The sequence below is a fragment of the Gymnoscopelus microlampas genome, assembly GCF_963454915.1.
Source record: "Gymnoscopelus microlampas genome assembly, chromosome: 24".
Lineage (NCBI taxonomy): Eukaryota > Metazoa > Chordata > Actinopteri > Myctophiformes > Myctophidae > Gymnoscopelus > Gymnoscopelus microlampas.
The window spans coordinates 36147456-36168758 of NC_139961.1; the positions used below are offsets into that span (position 1 = coordinate 36147456).

Genomic DNA, 21303 nt, shown 5'->3' on the forward strand with positions numbered 1-21303 from the left:
TCATGTAAAATAAAAAATCCTATCACACAAAGATTTGTCGGACCCCCTGTAGTAACTCTGAGGACCCCCTAGGGGTCCCGGACCCCCTGTTGAAGACCCCTGTTCTAGATTTCAGTTTGTAGACATTTACAGCAGCATTTACAACAGCTGACAGTCAGTCATAATATTGCATTACGTCTCTTTCAATATGTAGGCTATATAAAAATAAATCCCTGTCCCATATACTCTTCTCATTACGAGTATTTATTACAAAGGAGAGCACACAGATCATCTGATCTGAGTTGTCTTTATTTAAGATATAAGCTGACTGATATTGATAGATGTACCATATTATGTATTATGCATTCTCTTTGCCAATTGGCGTTTGGACCTTGCATTTTCTATAAAAATGCACTTTCTCCATTCTGCTGGTTTTGATTACACTGAAGATGTCTTTTTCAGAAGAGACGTGTCCATTGCTGCCCTCGATAAATAGAAGACTATTGATCTGTGAGTGCTGGTGTATTGTTTATTTTGATACAGTTTCATTCAGCGTGGACACTTGTAGCCTACTGTAGTACTTATGACCTGTTGTTGGTGTGTAAACCTGTACGAACTGTATTGAAAGGGATGGTTTTTCCACAATATCATCATTTCAGTGATTGGCAAACCTCTTCATTGATGCTTTACTGGAAGCCGGAGGGCTGAAAAAAATCAGTCTGTACAAACATGGTCTCAGAGATGATGACACTGCATCACATGACCTCCTGAGGAACCCAGAGTCCTCACACTCCTGTTTCTGCTGTGGAGTGGAGGAAGGCTCATCGCGTTGTGCCTTGTATCAGTGGTGTAAAGTAACTAAGTACATTTACTCAAGTACTGTACTTAAGCACAATTTTGAGGTATTTGTTTTTACTTTTGTGGAGTATTTCCAATGTAAGTACTTTTACTTCTACTCCACTACATCTGAGAGGCAAATATTGTACTTTTACTCCACTACAATTATTTGAAAACTTTAGTCACTTGTTAGTACTTTGTAGATTTGGATTATAATTACAAAACATACATTAACCACTTCAGCCCTATAAACATTTCGGCCATTTGAAAATAGCCGATCTACTGTACAAGCTCACAATGCGTCACAATGCGTTGTGAGCTTGTAGATCTGCTATTTTTGGCTAAAGTTCTCCTCAGAAAAGGGATGCTAGGGTTCAAGTGGCTAATGTAAAAGGAAAAAATCCTATCACACAAAGATTAGGCGGACCCCCTGTAGTAACTGAGGACCCCCTAGGGGTCCCGGACCCCCTGTTGAAGACCCCTGTACTAGTAGTGAATGTAAACCCAATGTGAAATGGAGACAGGTAAACTCACTTTGGAGCGGAGGTAAGCTGAGGCACGCTCACAGCGGATTCCCCCGGTGCAGTACATGAGAACCTTCCTGTCTTTGAACAGCTCGAGATTCTGGTCCACATAGTCTGGAAAGTAGCTGAACTTGCGAATGTTGGGGGCCAGACAATGACTGAATTGTCCCTGCATAAATAAAAACGATATTTCAAATGAGTAATTCACCAGTCAGGTTTATTAATCTGAGCTCATAATCACAATTTAATAAATTTGAATCTGGCTTAAGAAGCGTGTCACGCATCACAATCCTTTTTTTTACTCTTGTAAAAGTTTCTGCAGTCCAATAGGATGGTAATCGTTACACAAATCTCCATTAGATAAAAGGGTCTCCACTTATTTGTGAAATTCTCCAGGTTGCAAGTGAATTCCTAAAAGAAACAAAATTGGAATGTGTAATTTGTCTTCTATTCAGTCACCAGTGTGTATTAATGCATGTTGACTGTGTACAGAAAAGGGATATACAAATAGTTTTATCTGCTACAGAAGTTATCATTATTATTATTGAGTATTCAGTACCTGCCAACTTATAGAGATGTATAGGTATGCAGGCTACGGCACTTTTTTAAAACACGGTTTTATGAATCTAAGTGACTTGACAGTTTGGTAACGGTCTGTGCATGCTGCTAACGCATAATACACTGTGTGTGTGTGTGTGTGTGTGTGTGTGTGTGTGTGTGTGTGTGTGTGTGTGTGTGTGTGTGTGTGTGTGTGTGTGTGTGTGTGTGTGTGTGTGTGTGTGTGTGTGTGTGTTCCTGTGGCTGCATTCTCTATTTATAAATAGACAAATCCATTGTGAGCTGAAGATAATTTGTGCTATCATTGTGTACACATGTTTCACAGCCCTCCCTCCCTCCCTTTCTCTCTCTCTCCTTCTCACACACACACACACACACACACACACACACACACACACACACACACACACACACACACACACACACACACACACACACACACACACACACACACACACACACACACACAGAGACTTGGTGTGTTGATCATAATGTAGGTCAGTGTTTTCCAACCTGGGGTCTGAGCCCCCCTGCGGGGGGCGCCAAAGTTCACAGGACGGACGCGAGGCCTCTCTGTTTTGGGGCAGCCAGTCAGTGGTCTTCAGAGTGTGGGGTCCGGGGACCCTCAGGATGCCTTGAGGAGATAAAAGGTGGGTATACACCACCAGTGGTGAAAAGTAACTAAGTACATTTACTCAAGTACTGTACTTAAGTACAATGTTGCGGTATTTTTACTTTACTGGAGTATTTCCAATTTTCTGTACTTTTAACTTCTACTCCACTACATCTCAGAGGCAAATATTGTACTTTTACTCCACTACAATTATTTGAAAACTTGAGTTACTAGTTACTTTGCAGATATAAATACATTAACCACTTTAGCCCTATGTTATACCTAGGCTATTAGAAAAAGTAGTGCTTTTACTTTTGGTACTTTAAGTACATTTTTATACCAACACTTTTGTACTTTTACTCAAGTCAATGTTGCATTCCAGACTTTTACTTGTAACAGAGTACATCTACATTGCAGTATTGATACTTTTTCTTACAGTAAGTAAAACATTTGAGTACTTTTTCCACCACTGTCCAACAACAAAATCTTACAAATATACGTGTCTAGCAATAGTTTCACTTGAGTGTGTGATCTGCTCATGGATGCACACATGCAGGCAAAGATATGGACATTGAAAATAGCAGATCTACAAGCTCACCACACGTCGCATTGCGAGCTTGTAGATCGGCTATTTTCAAATAGTCGATCTATAGGGTTAAAGTGGTTGAACAGATTTTGATATTGTATTGACTGATTTAGCTGGGGACCGCCTGGAACCCCCTCAAGGACCCCTAAGGGTTCCCTGGACCACACCTTGAGAACCACGGCGTTGGCGGACCAGTCGTTTCATCACGGCTGCTGAACACGTTCATCGTTTCACGGCTTCATCAGGCGTTCGTTTAAAAATCTATATCAGGGAATGGCATTTTAATCTGTCATTAAGATAATGGGTCAAAATCCTAATCCTCCCGTCAGAAGTCAAATTGTTTTAATTCATTTTGATGTCAAATGAGTTCTGTATAGACCATACATGGGCAACTGGCGGCCCGGGGGCCACATGCGGCCCCCACCTTCACTTAATGCGGCTCGCAGGTTAATATCGGAATACTGATATATTATTGATTTCAACTGTTACAATTCCAAACATGCAAACATGGCCCGCTTTAATTGCTTCAGTCTATATTACTAGCTTAATGACTAGTATTAAAATTACTAGTCCATACCCGGTGAAGTGCACAGGCGAAAGTAGTTGCAAACGTGGGGTTATTGCGCGTCCCGTCGTGTTTATCAAACACTTAAAGGTAGGGTAAGTGATTTTCTTTGGTTAAAATAAGTATTAAATAGCTCTATATTCTGATAGTACTCATTGCTATAGAGTGTTTGTTCAGTAAAAGGAGTCTCCTTGTCTCTCCAGCTCTTTATAAAACGGAAAATGCATTTTCGTTTCAGTTTCAGTTCAGAACTCAATCAGGATATAGATTAAACAAGTGAAATTGGAAGTGATGACACTAAGAAATGAGCAGGCAAAATTGGAACTGGAACACTATAAAAATGAAGCTTAAAAATTGGTACTTTCTCCTGATTGGCTGAGATTTTGACACCTACCGGAAAATGTATTTTCTGTTTATTAAAGAGCTGGAGAGACGGGGAGACTCATGTTACTGAACAAACACTCTATAGCAATGATTACTATCAGAATATAGTGCTTTAACCTTTTAACAAAATACTTTTTGTTTTAACCAAAACATATCACTTACCCTACCTTTAATCCCTAATCTAAATCGATTAAACACTTTAAGCCCTGTAACTGGATTAAATCAGGGGTCTTCAACGTTTTTAAGGCAAGGACCCCTTAGCTGAGAGAGAGAGACGGAGCAATTAAGGACACATAACATATATCACATTGTGTACATGAAACTTTTTTGTTTTATTTTTGTTTGGAGAAAGCCTTCCATACAACTTAATAAGATATTTCAAATCTAGCTCACCATATTTAGCTCATCGTCTCATCAAAGAGAGATTTGATACTAGCTTGGAAGTATTCCACTGTTGTTTTTTTGTACGTGACTACACATAAAGCAACACTTAAGCCCTATATTCTAAATTGACTGAACGCTTACATTTTCAAAGTACAAATTGTGACACTTTGTGAGCTTGTCGAGCTTGTAGATCAGCTATTTTGGAAAGTCTTTTGACACTGTTTGACACTTTTCACCGAAAATAGGGACGCCAGAGTGAAGGTGGTTAACAGAGGTCATATTTAAAAAGGCAAATTTCTGCTGAAGGATCAACGGCAGTATCACAAAATAAAGAAAACTAGTCATAACGTTGGGTGACAACATTTGCGTGAGTCAGCTTTTGACACCACAGGGGTGTAAATTGCCATGGGGGGAGGCTTCCAGAAAGTGGGTGGGGATGCAGGGATGAGGGCGGGGAATATGGGGGTGGGGGTCTAGTCAGTGGGAGGCGGGGGAGCATGGTAGGTGACGGGCCGGTGGCTGCTCTGCTCTAACTTTAGGTCCCTTGTCTCAGTGCCACCGACGTCAACGCGGACAAACCCTCCTTCTTCGCTAAAGGCCCTGACAGACTTAACCGGACACAAAAACAGGTAGGGACGGACAGATTGAGAGTTACGTGTGTTTTATTCGTGTGATGTTTTTGGCAGCTTGTTGCCTGATTTCAGGGGGTCTATATGTGTCCCTTTTCGGTGCTGTTTTGCGGCCTCCATTCGTGTGTTTTTCAGACTGTTGCAACCACTCATTGCCTGATCTGTGTCTTGGGGCAGCTGTCGCTGCGGGGGCTAAATATAGACTATACTTGCAGCTCTACAGGCCTGGTATTGCTACCCCCCCCTCCACACACACACACACACACACACACACACACACACACACACACACACACACACACACACACACACACACACACACACACACACACACACACACACACACACACACACACACACACACACACACACACACACACACACACACACACACACACACACACACACACACACACACTTACAATTTGACCCGAACAGACAACCATGGTCTGAAAACCTCTTTTTTTCTCCTCCTCCACTTGTGGTATTATAGCTTTGCGAGCAAGGCTCTGTTTCACTGTCATTATTCAGTGTTGTTTAAACTGACTGCCAGCCAGGTGTGATTCTATCTACATGACAAGTGATTGAGGTTTTCGTTACAGATAGATAGCAACATGTCACAAAGGTTATCCAGTTACTGCTTAAGGCTTTAGCGGCCAGGTCTCGTGATTCCTTCTCTTTTTTCTTTCTTTCTCTCAACCTCGCGTACCTGTGTATATACCTTGTTACCATCAGCGGTGGAAAGTAACTAAGTACATTTACTTAAGTACTGTACTTAAAGGAGTAGTTCACCCAAAAAATGTCTTATTTTCTATCAATTACACACCCCATGAAGCATTGAATTTGTGGATTTTTTTTTTTTGTTGCATTCCTTAGCCAATAATTTGATAACTGTCTCCTACCGGCTAACGTATCCGGGCGGTAGGAGACACAAAGGATACTCAAAGGATACTCTTTGTGTCTCCTACCGGAAATACACACGGTCATCAAATTATTGGCTTAGGAATGCGACAAAAACAAAAAAATCTCCATGAATTCAAGGCTTCATGGGGTGTGTAATTGATAGAAAATAAGTAATTTTTGGGGGTGAACTATTCCTTTAAGTAAAATGTTGAGGTATTTGTACATTACTTGACTATTTCCAATTTCCAATACTTTTACTTCTACTCCACTACATCTCAAAGGCATATATTGCACTTTTACTCTACTACACTACGATTATTTGAAAACTTTAGTTACTAGTTACTTTGCAGATAGAAATCATTACATTATAAAACACACATCAACCACTTTAGCCCTATTTTATACATAGGCTATTTGAAAATAGCAGATCTACAAGCTCACAACGCGTCGCACCGCGACGTGTTGTGAGCTTGTAGAGCAGCTATTTTCAAACATTTTAATACTTTTACTTTTGGTACTTTAAGTATATTTTGATGCCAATGCTTTTGTACTTTTACCCAAATAACATTTTGAACACAGGCCTTTTACTTGTAATGGAGTAGCCTACTTCTACATTGTGGTATTGATACTTTTACTTAAGTAAAATAAAAGTAACTGTCCAGAATTCAACATTTACTTGAGTAAAAGTTCAAAAGTATTGGTATCAAAATACACTTAAAGTACTCCTTATGCAGAATGTCCCATTTCACAAGTTTTCAAAAGTATAAAATGTATAAAAAACCTTTGGAAAATAGCCGATGTACAAGCTCACAATGCGTCGCATCGCGACGCATTGTGAGCCGAAATATCAAAGGGCCGAAATATATATAGGGCTGAAGTGGTTACTGTATGTTTTGTAATAATACTAAAAATCGACAAAGTAACTAGTAACTAAAGTTTTAAAATAATTGTAGTGGAGTAAAAGTAAAATATTTGCCTCTGAGATGCAGTGGAGTAGAAGTAAAAGTACTGAAAATTGGAAATACTCAAGTAAAGTGAAAATACCTCAAAATTGTACTTAAGTACAGTACTTTTAAATGTAAATGTACTTAGTTACTGAATAACTGTTCAAACCAAATTCGCACTTAACCCATTAAGACCGGGAACGCATCTGTGTCATTTTTAGATTTCTTCGGCTATTCAAAAATAGCAGATCTACAAGCCCACAAGCACGACAGGAGGCGTACCGGTTGCCATGGCATCGCCCGTGGATCCCGGGGACCAGACGGTGCCCAACGGAGGGGAGAGGAGAGAGGAGGAGAAGGAGGAGGAGGAAGAAGATGGAGGGGGAGGGGGAGGAGGAGGAGGAGAGGAGGGGGAGGGCCCCGACGTCAAGAACGTCCAATCACATTACCTTCGCTGTGCTTCCCCTAAGTAAGTGAGACTGAAATCATATGGTGTGTGCGTGCGTGCGTGCGTGCGTGCGTGCGTGCGTGCGTGCGTGCGTGCGTGTGTGTGTCAGTGTTGATTTTGTTGACTAATACTATGACGAAAAATGTTCGTCGACTTTTTTCACTGACAAAGACTAAATAAAAACGAAACAAGAACTAAGCCAAACTAAATCTACAGTTGATTTAGTCGACTAAAGTGTATTTTGGCGGTGCCTTGATGGCGTCGTAATGGCCGATTTTACACATGGTTGCATGCTGAAAATAGAAGATCTACAAGCTTGTAGATCTGCTATTTTCAGAGCGCAACACCCGAGCGCAACCAAACATAAAATGACTTGTCTTTTAGTTCTACTGGATTTCTTCTCCACTGACATTTTAGTCTAGTTTGTATTTGTTGACGAAATTGCAATATTGTCTCATAATATATGTCTTGGTTTTAGTCATCATAGCCTAGGTTTTATGTCGTTTTTATTTAGTTTTCGTCTTGATACTTTTACTCAAGTAAAACATGTGAGTACTTTTTTCCACCACTGGAAACAAAAACATCCTTTATAGCCTACCTGGATTGTTCAAATAAATAAAAACCTGAAAACAAGTAAATAATCTCTTTTGCGATATGTATATTGCAAGTTGATATTGCAATGATACATTTTCGATATATGTTTGCCCTGGTGCGTTTCTGTGTTTAACAGCATCAGCGTCATATAGCCTATCCTCTGCGTGCTGCATATCTCAAATATGCGTGTTTTGAATTCATAATCGTAGAGTAATCATCTCTCCAGGCTATGGGATAAGCATCCTGCCAGGCTATTAGCCAATTGCAACGCTCCTGTCCTTCCGGCTCAATGGATGTACCGGAACCAGTGGTGGAGAAAGTACTCAAATTCTAAAAATGTACTTGAGTAAAAGTACAAAAGTATTGGCATCAAAATGTACTTAAAGTACCAAAAGTAAAAGTACTAAAATGTTTGAAAATAGCAGATCTACAAGCTCACAACGCGTCGCGATGCGACACGTTGTGAGCTTGTAGATCTGCTATTTTTGAATAGCCAAAGTGTAAAATGTTTAGCTCAAATCAAAAAGTGACACAGATGCGTTCCAGGTCTTAATGGGTTATTCCACCGCCTTCTCTCGCTCTGTTTCCGTTCTCTTGCCTCTCTCTCTTTCTCTCTCTCTCTCTGTGTGTAGTCTCTCCATGTTATCAGAGTCCAGGTTCTCCATGATCTCGGGTTCTGATGCAGACAGCATCTACATGGAACCCATCCACCTGTCATCAGCCATCGCTGCCAAAAAGATCATCAACGAGGGTGAGAGGAGCCAGCAAATTAAAGCAACGACCGAATAAACGAACGAACGAATGAAATGAACGAACGAACGAACAAACACGAACACTATAAGGGAAGCAAGTGAATTCATAAGGATTCCAATAAGCAAACTTTGCATAGACTTGTCTTCGTCTCGGGACACAAACTCTACACGCAGTCACAAAATCGCATTCAATTCCGGGAACGCATCCGTGTCATTTTTAGATTTCTTTGGCTATTGAAAAATATAGCAGATCTAAAAGCTCATAGCGCGGCGCCGAGTGCCGCGCTATTTTCAAACATTTCAGTACTTTTACTTTTGGTACTTTAAGTGCATTTTTATACCAATACTTTGGTACTTTTACTCAAGTCATTTTTTAATTCCGGACTATTACTTGTAATAGAGTACTTCTATATTGCAGTGCCAGTATTGATACTTTTACTTAAGTAAAACATTTGAGTACTTTTTCCAGCACTGAATATAGTGTTATATAATAATAGCACATTATTCATTCCTATATGTCCTGTCATTAAGCTTAGTGTTCAGCAGGGCCGTTGCTGAGAATTCTGGGCCGCATTACAGGATACCGGGTCCCTTAAAATATTGACTCATTATTATTAGTGGGGCCCCATGCGACCCCCAAGCCCCATGAATCATTAAGACTCCCCTCGGTCCTCGTCCTACTAGTAGTGCTAATGTGTTCGAACGCAGTCCGTGATTGCCGTGCGTTAAAATTTCATTACAGCACTGGGGAGCTTTTTAATGTTCCCACGGATGTCCTAGAGCTGCGGTGATTGATGAAATGATTTCTGACATGCTGTATATATATATATATATATATATATATATATATTATGGTCAACCTTTTGTGCCCACATGATCATATTCTTGATCTGCTGGTGTATTAGCCACGTGCTGCTTGATGCATAATGCGCGCTTCATCGTGCATATGGAGGCAGGGGGGTGCTCTCCATTCCGACATCTCGCCACTCCGACTAGTGGCTTCCGCGTGCGGTTAGGGTTAGGGTTAGGGTTAGGTATAGGGTTCGTAACGTTAACGTCGGAAAGGCGACATGTCGGAAAGGCGACATGTCGGAAAGGCGAAATGCACCCATGGAGGCAGTGGTGGGAAAACTGCTAATTTTTTTTACTTAAAAGTATCAATACTGCAACGTAGAAATACTCTGTTACAATTAAAATACGGAATTCAAAACTTAGCTGAGTAAAGATACAAAAGTATTGGTATCAAAATATACTCTAAGTACAAAAGTAAAAGTACTCATTATGCAGAATGTTCCATTTCTACAAGCTCACAATGCGTCGCATCGTGACACATTGTGAGTAACTAGTAACTTAAGTTTTCGAATAATTGTAGTGGAATGAAAAGTACAATATTTGCCTCTGAGGTGTAGTGTAGTAGAAGTAAAAGCACTGAAAATTGCAAATACTCCAGTAAAGTAAAAAAAAAAAACTTAAGTACTCACTCACTCACTCATCCCATGGCCTATAGGGGGCAGTAGGGGTGTCATGGTGGATGCTTGGGCAGTCAGGGATCTCCAGCGCTCTCGATCTTCTGCCGTGCGTAGCAGGTTTTGGAAGTCCACTCCTTGATGTTGTCCATCCAGAGCTTTCTCTGCCTGCCTCTTCTCCGCCTTCCCTCCACTGTCCCCCATCAGGGACGTCACAGGCTCTCAGAAGGTGGGGCCCGGGGGATGGACTTTCGGTGGACTATACCCCTTATTTTACACTTTGGCTATTCAAAAATAGCAGATATACAAGCTCATAGCGCGGCACCGAGTGCCGCGCTATGAGCTTTGTAGATCTGCTATTTTTGAAAAATCGTGAAAAACATTTGTAACTGTCAAATGTAAACAAATTTTGTATTTTCAAAATGTTGCGTTTTTTGGGAGGATTTTGTTAGTTTTTTTTCGTGTTTTGGTTAGTTTATTTCGGTTTTAGGGTTAGGGTTAGGTTATTTAATTCTTATTTTTGCCTGATTTTACCGATTTATTATAAAAACAAAATATATATATATTCTTTTTTTTTTTTTTTCAAAAAGTGGGGGGTATGAAATCACGGATCTATGAGAGTGAGGGTGTCGCGTCGTACGCACAGTGAATGGCCGTGACGCCCCTGTCCCCCATGTAGGATGGTCTTTGACAGGGAGGTATGTCTTGTGACATGACCATGCCAGGCCAGTTTGCAACGTTTTACTGTTGAGAGCAGAGGCTCCTGTTCTACGATTGTTCAGGAATTTCAAATTCACCATCTTTCTATATCGCGTCATATCCTGCAGAATGCAACCAGACCAGTATTGGTTGGGTAGCTTGTCAATCAAGAGCGGGGGCGGGGAATGAATGCTATTGGTTGTGTATCAAATGATCCCGCCCCTCCTGCATAGCCTACTTTATCGTCAATTTTAAGATAAAATGGGACAATAATTTACCAAAACGCATATCATGATGATTGAAAGGAGACTTTAAACTAGCGACTGAAAGCATATAGTATTTATGACAATTAATGTTTATTAAGGTAAGAAAATCTAGTCTAAAGTTCGTCAAAAACCCATCCGCTTGCACTGAGATAAATTCTTTCTGACACCAGCAGGGGTAAAACAGCGAAACTACAGGCCATTCATGTGAGCTGTCTCTTGAACTCTCTTCCTTATTCGATTCAATCTCAAAGCAGGAAGCTGGGCCCTTGGTGGTAACTAGCTGTCTAACGTAATCACTTGTCTGGTGTTCTTTATATGATAGCTTACATGTAGCATTCTTCTGTAGCACTTGCTTTCAAAGGACTGTATCCTGCGAAAGCAAGTGCTACATAGAAGAATGCTACAACTACATATATCATATAAACTTAAGTACAGTACTTGAGTATATGTACTTACACCACTGTTCTATTTTTCACATGGTATATCTCGTTCCCTACCACAGAGCTGCCTCCTCGCGGCGTGCGCGTGGAGACCGTGCCGGAGTCCATGCTGGAGACGGCCGAGCAGCTGATGGTGGAGGACCTGTACAATCGCGTCAAGGACATGATAGACGACCGCAGTCCCTACAACACGCCCTGCGTCCTGGACATCCAGAGAGCCATGGTCCAGGACCGCCTGGAGGCGCCCGCCAACCCCGTGGACGAGGTTTGGCCCAACATCTTTATCGGCGAGAAGTGAGTCAATAATAATAATAATCATGTTTTTTTTTTTTTTTTTTTTTTTGAATGGGGTACTGTGCGAGTCCCAAAAAAAAGTTTTTTAGCGGATTCCTGCATTGCCCAGAATTCCATTTGTTTTCACCGGAAGGCGAAGCGTTTCAAAAAGCGTTCTTTTTGTTGTTTTATACTATCTGCGGATCGTATCTCTTAGCCAGTGGAGCTTTATTTACCGTGAGCTGTGCTTTCTTTTTCTGTTGTTTTTCCATCTTCAAATCCTTGTTACTAGCGCGGTAGTTCCGGGACAAACAGGATACCGGTGCATTTCCGTTTCCGTTTTCCGGCCGGATGACGTCATTTTCGCGGGAAAGACGCCCCACTCCACTTTCAATTGAAAATATGTTTAGAAAAGGCTTTCGGGGGTGAAATTCATGGAGTGGGTGTTGTGAAACATTTGCCACTCACAAAAGATATACAATTTAACTTTCGTTTTTTTGAAAAAGTTACCTAGTATAACTTTAAAGGGTCCCTGGCTAATAAGCCAAATATGCCTTAATACATTATAATTGCGCTCTATAACTAGAATAAAAAAAACACCTTAAATATTGTATTTATTTAAAAAATAGTTTATCTTTTACTGAAGTGGGACAACACCCGTCGTAGGGTTGACGATGTCATTTGTCCACTTGGGCTATTCAAAAATAGCAGATATACAAGCTCAGTGCAAGCTTATAGATCTGCTATTTTTTTTTTTCTAATCTTGAAACTTTGTGCAAATCTTTGAATGTGTATGTTTTTTAAAGCAAACATTGTTTTATTCAGATCAGTGGCGGTCAACAAAGCTCGCCTGAAGCGGATGGGCATCACGCACATCATAAACGCGGCGCACGGCACAGGCGTCTACACGGGACCCACCTTCTACACTGGCATGAGCATCCAATACCTGGGCATTGAAGTCGACGACTTCCAAGATTCCGACATCTCCCCGCACTTTAGGACCACGGCCGAGTTCCTGGACGAGGCCCTGCTTACACATAAAGGTGAGAGAGACCTGTCTATGGACCAGTGGTTCTCAAACCTTTTCATGTCAAGGTGTCATGTCATGGCCGCAGACCCCCCATCTCAAAATATTTTGTTCCAGGGACCCCCCAGAAGCAAAGATTTGAGTTACAAATGTTCGCTTTAAAAAATATATATTCAAAGATATAGCTTGCATATCTGCTATTTTTTAATAGCCAAAGCATAAAATATGGATAAAAGGGGTTAAAATGATTGCGACGCTTTATTAACTCATTTTGCTGGGGACCCCCTGATACCGCCCCCCCCCCAATTACATTTGACACAGAGATTTTCTTTTTACTCTCAGGCAAGGTGCTGGTGGATTCCATGATGGGTGTCAGTCGCTCCGCCGTCCTGGTGGCCGCCTACCTGATGATCTTCCACAGCATGAGCATCATGGAGGCGCTGACCACCTTGAGGAAGAAGCGCGCCATCTGCCCCCACGAGGGCTTCCTGAAGCAGCTGCGCGAGCTCAACGAGACGCTGATGGAGGAGCGGGACGACGACGACGACACCCTCAGCCAGTGCTCCGTCATCGACGCACGCACCCGCGCCCGCATATTCGGCGACGCCGTCGGCGACGACGACGAGGACGGCGACACCGACGAGGACGAGGAGCAGAGCATGGTCGGCGTGAAGGCTCACTCCATCATGATGGAGGAGGAGGGGGACGACGCGGCCAGCGTCATGAGCAGCGTGGCGTCCTCCGCGGCTGCGGCCGCACTCAAGAGCGGGATGATCGCAGCCCGGACCCGGGCCCAAAGCCAGGGGGGAGTAGGACCGACGGGGGTCGGCGAGGAGGAACTCGCCCTGCCCGGGAAGGAGGGCGGGACGGAAGACGGCGAGGAAGACGACGAGGACGGCGTGGGCGGCATGATCCGCGAGTGGCAGAGGAGGAACGAGAAGTACCAGAACGACGAGTGGTGGGAGGCGCAGCTGAACAGCGAGGCAGAGGACGACCTGGATTCCCTCATGGGAGGGAAACCCGCGAGGAGCGTGAGAGGCGACGCGGCCGACCTGGAGAGCGTCACCAGCGAGGACGTCCAGGCCATGAAGGAGCGGGTGAAGCGCCGCAACCGCCGCGGCCCCCCGTCCGACGCCACGTCCACCTCCAGCTGCACCAGCTATGCCGACCTGTGGAAGCAGCGCCTGAGGGAGATCGAGGAGCAGGCCGCCGCCCGCTACCGCAAGAAAGACGAGGAGGAGGAGAGCGAGAGCGACGCCGCCGGGCCGACCGGAGCGGCGCACAAGAAGATGGACGATGAGGTGGCCAGCATCATGTCCGACTCCTCCTCCATGTACAACTTCTGCCAGAAGAACAAGGAGAAGTTGACGCCGCTGGAGCGCTGGCGCGTCAAGAGGATACAGTTCGGCTGGAACAAGAAAGACGGAGATGACGGAGACAGAAGCTCCGTGTCGGGGGTCAGCGGGGACGGCGAGACGGAGGTGCGCCCATCGCCGTCGCTGGAAGACGTCAACCTGACGGCCTACCAGACCTGGAAGCTGAAGCAGCAGAAGCGCCTCGGCGAGGACGGCAACGACGAGATCCTGGCGATGAGCCGTGTCGAGGACTCGGGCAAGGCCAAGCGGAGGCAGAGGCGCGAGGAGGTCATGGAGCGCTCGCGGAAGAACCTGGAGGAGAGCCAGTCCATGTGCGACTGGGAGGCGGGGAGCTGCGTCAGTGGCAGCACCATCCCGCTCTCCGCCTTCTGGGCCGGTGCCGGTGTCGCCGGCCCGCCGAGCGTCGCCAACGACGACACCATGTCCGTGCTGAGCGGCCGGTCCTCAAACATATCCTCGGTGTCGCAGGCTCGCAGCGTCAGGTCGGCACATTCTGCGGGGGCGGCCCAGCCCACGCCCCCTATATGTCCCATACTGCCGGTGCCCACTATGCAGGGGCCTGGTGGAGAGCCCATGGTCAACCTGGCCAGTATCCAGAATTGGATCGCCAGTGTCGTCTCAGAAACACTTGTGCAGAAACAGAACGAAATGGAAATGATGAGCCTTCCTCCCCCGTCACGCGCCGGATCGGTGCTCAGCTACGGAACGGGTGCGTCGAGCGTGGTTTCGGGTCGCGGTGCTGCAGACAACGACAAGCGCTCCGTGCTCAGTGGGGCGTCCTACTCCAGCGATCTGTCCCGCGCTCGCGCAGGCGGCAGGGCCGAGTCGGTGCTCTCTGGCAGTAGATTCTCCGGTGCCTCGGGCCTCACTGGCATGAGATCTACACTGGACTCCACCTTGGGGTCCAAGAAGAAGATCACCACCACCAGCGTGCCCCTCTTCAGCCTCTTCCAAGACCAAGTGGACCTGAAAAAGCTCGACTCCATGGAAAAGGAGATTCAGTCCGAGTTCAGGGACAAGATGGCGACCTACGAGAGGAAGAAGATCCTGGAGGACAACAAGCACAGCACGCTCTACAAGAAGAAGAAGCCAAAGGACGACGAGGACGAGGAGGAGAAAGACGAGAGGGAGAAGAGGGAGGAGGAATTCCTCAACGAACAAAAGAAGAAAGCGGAGAAACCAAAGCGGTCCTACGGCCTGTCTGGATGCCTGAACCTCAGCACGGCCCTGGAGAAAGGGAAGGACACCAACATCGACGACTGGCTGAGGAGCGTCCGGCCTCCCCCAAGGAAACCAGTGGACGGAACAGAGGCCGACCCACCAGAGGACCCTTACGACGACCTCGACGCCTCCGCCTCTGAATTCGACTACTCGAGCCGCAGAGCCTCGTACGCCATCGCCGAAGAGGAGGAGGAAGAGGGATATGGCGGCAGCAGGTCAGTGTTGATTTCGCCGACTAATACTATGACGAAAAACGTTAGTCGACTACCTTTTTTCACTGACGAAAACTAAATAAAAACTAGATAAAAACTAAGCTATGACAACTAAAGCTAAGACTAAATATAGCCTATTGACAATTTCGTCAACAAATTAAAACTAGACTAAAATGTTAGGGAGGGACTAGTGGAATAGAACTAAGACAAGTTATTTTATGTGTGGTTGCGCTCAGGTGTTGCATTCTGAAAATAGCAGATCTACAAGCTCACAAGATCTGCTACTTTCAGCATGCAACTAAGTGTAAAATCAGCCATTATGACACCATCAAGGCACCACCAGAATACATTTTAGTCGACTAAATCAATGGAATTTGATTCAAAAGAGTATGGCTAAAACTGAATCTTTTTTTTTTTGTTGTCAAAATCAACACTACAGCAGGTCCAGATACAGGGCAAGCCCCGAGCCACGTTACCAGAGGACGCCGGTAGACGCAGGATCGCCCTCAAACGGGTTCTCTCACGGCTACGGGCGAGCGGGCAGGTCATACGGGGCTCACGACGAGAGCGCCGAAGGAACGGACGGCTACGGCGACTTCGCCACAAAGAGAAAGTATGGCCACCTCTCGCGGCACGACGGCACGACGGAGACGGAAGCAAGACCAAACAGGAGAGTCGAAGCCGAGGACGGAGAGGAGGACGACGTCTCGGCCTTCATAGCGCAGACCAGACAGAGGATCAGAGCTCGGGCCCTCGCGGAGGCCGAAGACGACGAGGTGCTCTCTGCGTGGAGGGTGCAGCAGGAGACAAAGTCACAAAGTCGGAGTGAAGAATCTTAAAGAGGTGGTGCCATGGTTTTGCACTTTTTCTGTTTTTCATGTGTCTATGAGGTTGATAGAACTTCATTAAGCCCCCTGGTGGTGTTTTTATGGTGTTTTATGTCTTCTCTGACTATTTTGAGTTTCTTCCTGGAGGCTGAAACCTTGAGGGTCAAACGTGCCAATAGAAAAACAGCACTTTAATGACACAGTAAAATTATACCCTCCCCCTCATTATCATAACACAACAGGTGTGGGCATGAGGAGGAGGAGGGACTAGGACAGGTGGGTGGTGCTAAGGTGGTGGAGGAGGTGCTAAGGTGAGAACCAGGTATACTTAATGAACTGGAGGCGTGTCCACATAAAAACATAATTTTAACACTTTCTGTACACTTTTTTGAAAACAATCTTCCTCCTAATATAACCATAATACCTGATGATTATGTTTTAGGGGGGAAAAAATCACGGCACCCCGTCTTTAACGGACATAGTAATTGTACAGAGCGAATGAAAGCTACCTGCCAGTAACATTTCATCTCCAGAGAATAGGACACGGGCTTAATCCTGAAGTGTACTGCTGCTAATTCACAGACATTCTCCCGTTCTCCTCCTGAAGTTTGTCTTTTTTTTTTTTTTTACCAGAGTGGACAATATGAAAAACACACATCATTTCCCAAAGTCCTCCATCCCTAAATGTCTTTTGAATTGAGGACTTTAAGATACAAGCACAAGGATTTATTTTATTACAGGACACACACAGAATCACATATGTTTAATTTTATATAGCCATTACACATCAAAGGTTCATAAACAGTAGAGAAAAAACCTTTTTATCATTACTGTAATATTTTCTTATTGTAAATGGGATGCCATGGCAATGATAATACACAATCAAATTCCCACGGTACACTTCTCAACAAAGACACTGCACAATTTATCAATAACGTTTTCAAGCCCATTTCTAGCGTTTTGGTATTTTATTATTGAAATAAATGTTCTGACTATGTGACCAGACTAATCTTTTAGTCTTTTTTGATTGATTGAATACTTTATTTGTCAGAAATGTAAACAAAGTGTGGTACAGTAACATATTAAGGCTAAAAGGATAACACAAACCAATCCTTGGGACTCGTTTCCATTGTGGTCCATTGAATACATGTTTCCATGTATTCAATTAAATCAACATAGCATAAAACAATAATACATGTCATCTACAAATACAAATACTATGTGTACAAAGGAGATGGGAAATTACATGTACCTCCCAGGGTTGCCAGATCTGCTTATAATAAGTTCCCCACAAGATTTTATTTGAAAATAGCCGATCTACAAACTCACAACGCGTTGCATCGCGACGCGTTGTGAGCTTGTAGATCTGCTATTTTCAAATAGCTAATGTATATGTTAAAGTGCTCATGTGGCCCATAGTTGCTTCTTTTGGGCTGGTTTTCCTAGACCTGGTTGCTTGTTTCTCTCACAGAATCTGGCAACACTGGTACCTCCCCTTGTGGTCTCCTGATGGATATCTTTTTCCGGCCCGTTTTGAAAGAGCAGTGTTTCACATCCTTAGTTTAATGAATGGTGTCAGGGTATTCCACATTTTGGTGGCAGAGTAGTAGAATGAGAATGTTCCCGTGTTTGTTCTAAATGTGGGTGGTACCTTACTGAGTAACTGAATTAACAATCCTGCGGAACGCCTTAACCCATTGAGACCTGAAGCCGATTCTACATGTCTCCTAAATCTCAACAGTATTCTGAACAACATATGTTTCTATATCAGTGGTTCTCAATCTTTTTCATGTCAAGGACCCCCAAAATTATATGTATTTGGCCGCGGACCCCCATCAAAATATTTTGTTCCAGGGACCCCCCAGAAGCAAAGATTTTAGTTAAAAATGTTCGCTTTAAAAATATATTCAGATTGTATTCAAAGATTTGCACACATTTTCACAATTTTTCTAAAATAGCAGATCTACAAGCTCGTAGCGCGGCACTCGGCGGTGCCGCGCTATGAGCTTGTATATCTGCTATTTTTTAATAGCCCAAACTGTAAATTAATGCTTTTTTTTAGCTCAAATCTAAAAATGACACAGTTCCAGTGTTAATTTTGTCGACTAAGACTAAGACTAAAAGACTAAGGTTTTTGATATTTAGTCGACTAGACTAGACTAAGACTAAACAATTTTCAGAAGACTAAAATAGGACAAACTAAATGGTGTGTTATTCAAAAGACTAAGACTAAGACTAAATCAGAATATGCTGCAGTGTAATTGTTTTTGACTAAGACTAAAAGACTAAAAGACCAAGGTTTTGATATTTAGTCGACTAGACTAGACTAAGACGAAACAATTTTCAGAAGACTAAAATAGGACTAAAACTAAATGGTGTGTTATTCAAAAGACTAAGACTAAATCAAAATTTGCTGTCAAAATTAACACTGCTCAGTTCCAGGTTTTAATGGGTTAAGTGAAATAACATCATCTATAAAAACGTCTACAACGCTACATGTTTGATCTGATCTTCGCAACAGGCTCCAATCAGAGCCCTTATGCCTAAGTACTAGTGACCCGTAACGCGCGATAATTGTCGTAATCTATAACCCGTCCGCCCGCCCCCGCGGTTCAACCCGGGGGGGGGGGGGGGGGGGTCCACTGAAGGCAGTGAAATAATTATTCGAGCCAGAAGATGGCGATGCACTCCTAGGGTATAACATGATGATTTATTTGATTTGCACAACAGCATATACAATATATACACATAATATGCTAGTTCTTTCCTTGGGAAAGATGACAGTTAAGTTCTTGTGCCGGTGAGGTAAGAAACCCTATCCACAAGTTTCCTATAGGGCGTTGTGGGCATTACTTCCTGTCGATTTGATCCAATGAAATCCAATGAAAGGGGGCTTACGTGAGAACCCCACCATTTACATTACATACAATTTGAATTTATTAATATTAAAAACAAAAGAAAAACTAGAAATAAAAACAAAAAGATGAAAATAGGACAACAAAAAATATAAAAGTACATACTGAGCAGAAAAGACAAGAACATTTTGTTTTAGACAAAGCTAAGACAATAATGCTATTTAGTCATGTGAAATAAAAAAGTAAAAATGAAGAGGTTTTAGAAATCCGTAATGAAAGAAATCCGTAACGTGACAATATTATGGATGTTATCATCTAAATACCCACTCGGGTATTCAATGTATTCATTACACTTCTCTTGTAGGTAGATATGGAGCATATATGGGCAACTGGCGGCCCGGGGGCCACATGCGGCCCCCACCTTCACTTAATGCGGCCCGCAGGTTAATCCACCCACCTTCACTTAATGCGGTCCGCAGGTTAATATCGGAACACTGATATATTATTGATTTCAGCTGTTATTACAATTCCAAACATGCAAACATGACCCGCTTTAATGACTTCAGTTCAGTCTATATTAGTAGCTTAATGACTAGGATTAATATTAATTATTAATATTGTCTTTTTTATGTCCAATGTATTTGTATTTAAGTTCATGAAGTTAACTAAATGCATTTGAAATTACATAAAAATGTTACTTTTCAGGATTCCAATTCAAAAATAGCAGATCTACAAGCTCAAAACGTGTCGCGCTGCGACACGTTTTGAGCTTGTAGATCGGCCATTTTTGCTACTTTTGTGTGACAAAGAATGGCGAAGTACGACATTAATTTACGAAAAAAAGTTAAAATACGGAGATAAGAGGTATCTGCCCGACAGTACTGTATATGCAATGTGGTCCTTTGGAGTGAGTGTGGAAATATAGTGGCCCTCTCCATCATCAAAGTTGCCGACCCCTGATATGTAGGATGTGGTAGCTACTAGATGGAAATGGGCTAGTGTTGATTTCGTCGACTAAAACTATGACGAAAAATGTTTGTCGACTACCTTTTTTCACCGACAAAAACAAAATAAAAACGAAATAAAAACTAAGCCACGATGACTAAAACTAAGACTACATATATTGACAATTTCGTCAACAAATAAAAACTAGACTAAAATGTTAGTGGAGAAGATCTCCAGCTAAAAGACAAGTCATTTTATGCTTGGTTGCGCTCGGGTGCTGCGCTCTGAAAATAGCTGATCTACAAGCTCACAACTCGTCGCCGCGCGGCGCGTTGTGAGCTTGTAGATTGGCTATTTTCAGCATGCAACCAAGTGTAAAATCAGCCATTACGACGCCATCAAGGCACCGCCAAAATACATTATAGTCGACTGAATCAAAGGGTAGATTTAGTCGACTAAAATCAGAAACAGAATACGTGACCAGAACTACTTATTGTACGGTAATATATATATTGGGGGAACATTGGATTTGGGGTTCCACACAACATGAGAAATGGATAAGGTGGTGACGTGTTTGTGCATGATATCAGTATTCCAATATTAACCTGCGGGACGCCTTAAGTGAAGGTGGGGGTTCTTAAGTTCTTAAGTGAAGGTGGGGGCTCTGTGTGGCCCCCGGGCCATGACCATAAAACGTTTGATTCTGTGAAAAAACATTTTTGAAAACGGCAAAACAAAGGGTATTTATTAAATATAGTATATCATATAATTAAATATAAAATAAAATAAGAATCGCAGAAAAAAATGTGTTATGGTCATGATTCACCAGGACCCTGGATGGCTTGATTCTAGGCTTAAATGAATTGACATAAATATTTTTGGAAATGTAAATGGGAAAAATGCATTTGCTTTTTTTGGAGTGGAACCAGAAAATGGCCGCCGCTGCTATGCCCTATTGTCCTTCTGTACAGGGAATGTCCTCCTGTCTTTTATACG

The 21303-nt window shown here is 43.2% G+C and overlaps 1 protein-coding gene across 1 annotated transcript; it reads left to right on the top strand.

Annotated features, from left to right (window-relative positions):
- Positions 1-7298: 7298 nt before the first annotated feature.
- Positions 7299-17507, top strand: dusp27 (dual specificity phosphatase 27). The gene is made up of 6 exons (XM_084051282.1): positions 7299-7375; positions 8581-8699; positions 11634-11865; positions 12670-12887; positions 13214-15683; positions 16120-17507. The coding sequence occupies exons 2-6, from the start codon at positions 8588-8590 to the stop codon at positions 16517-16519; spliced, it is 3432 nt and encodes a 1143-aa protein (XP_083907408.1). The 5' UTR covers positions 7299-7375; positions 8581-8587; the 3' UTR covers positions 16520-17507.
- The last annotated feature ends 3796 nt before the right edge of the window (positions 17508-21303 follow it).

What these genes read in the sequence shown, in the direction of transcription:
- dusp27 (XM_084051282.1), top strand. Translation starts at nt 8,588, where the DNA reads ATGTTATCAGAGTCCAGGTTCTCCATGATCTCGGGTTCTGATGCAGAC. An exon ending in AACATCTTTATCGGCGAGAA is followed by an intron (nt 11,866 to 12,669) that starts GTGAGTCAATAA and finishes TGTTTTATTCAG; the next exon opens with ATCAGTGGCGGTCAACAAAG. An exon ending in GAGGGATATGGCGGCAGCAG is followed by an intron (nt 15,684 to 16,119) that starts GTCAGTGTTGAT and finishes TCAACACTACAG; the next exon opens with CAGGTCCAGATACAGGGCAA.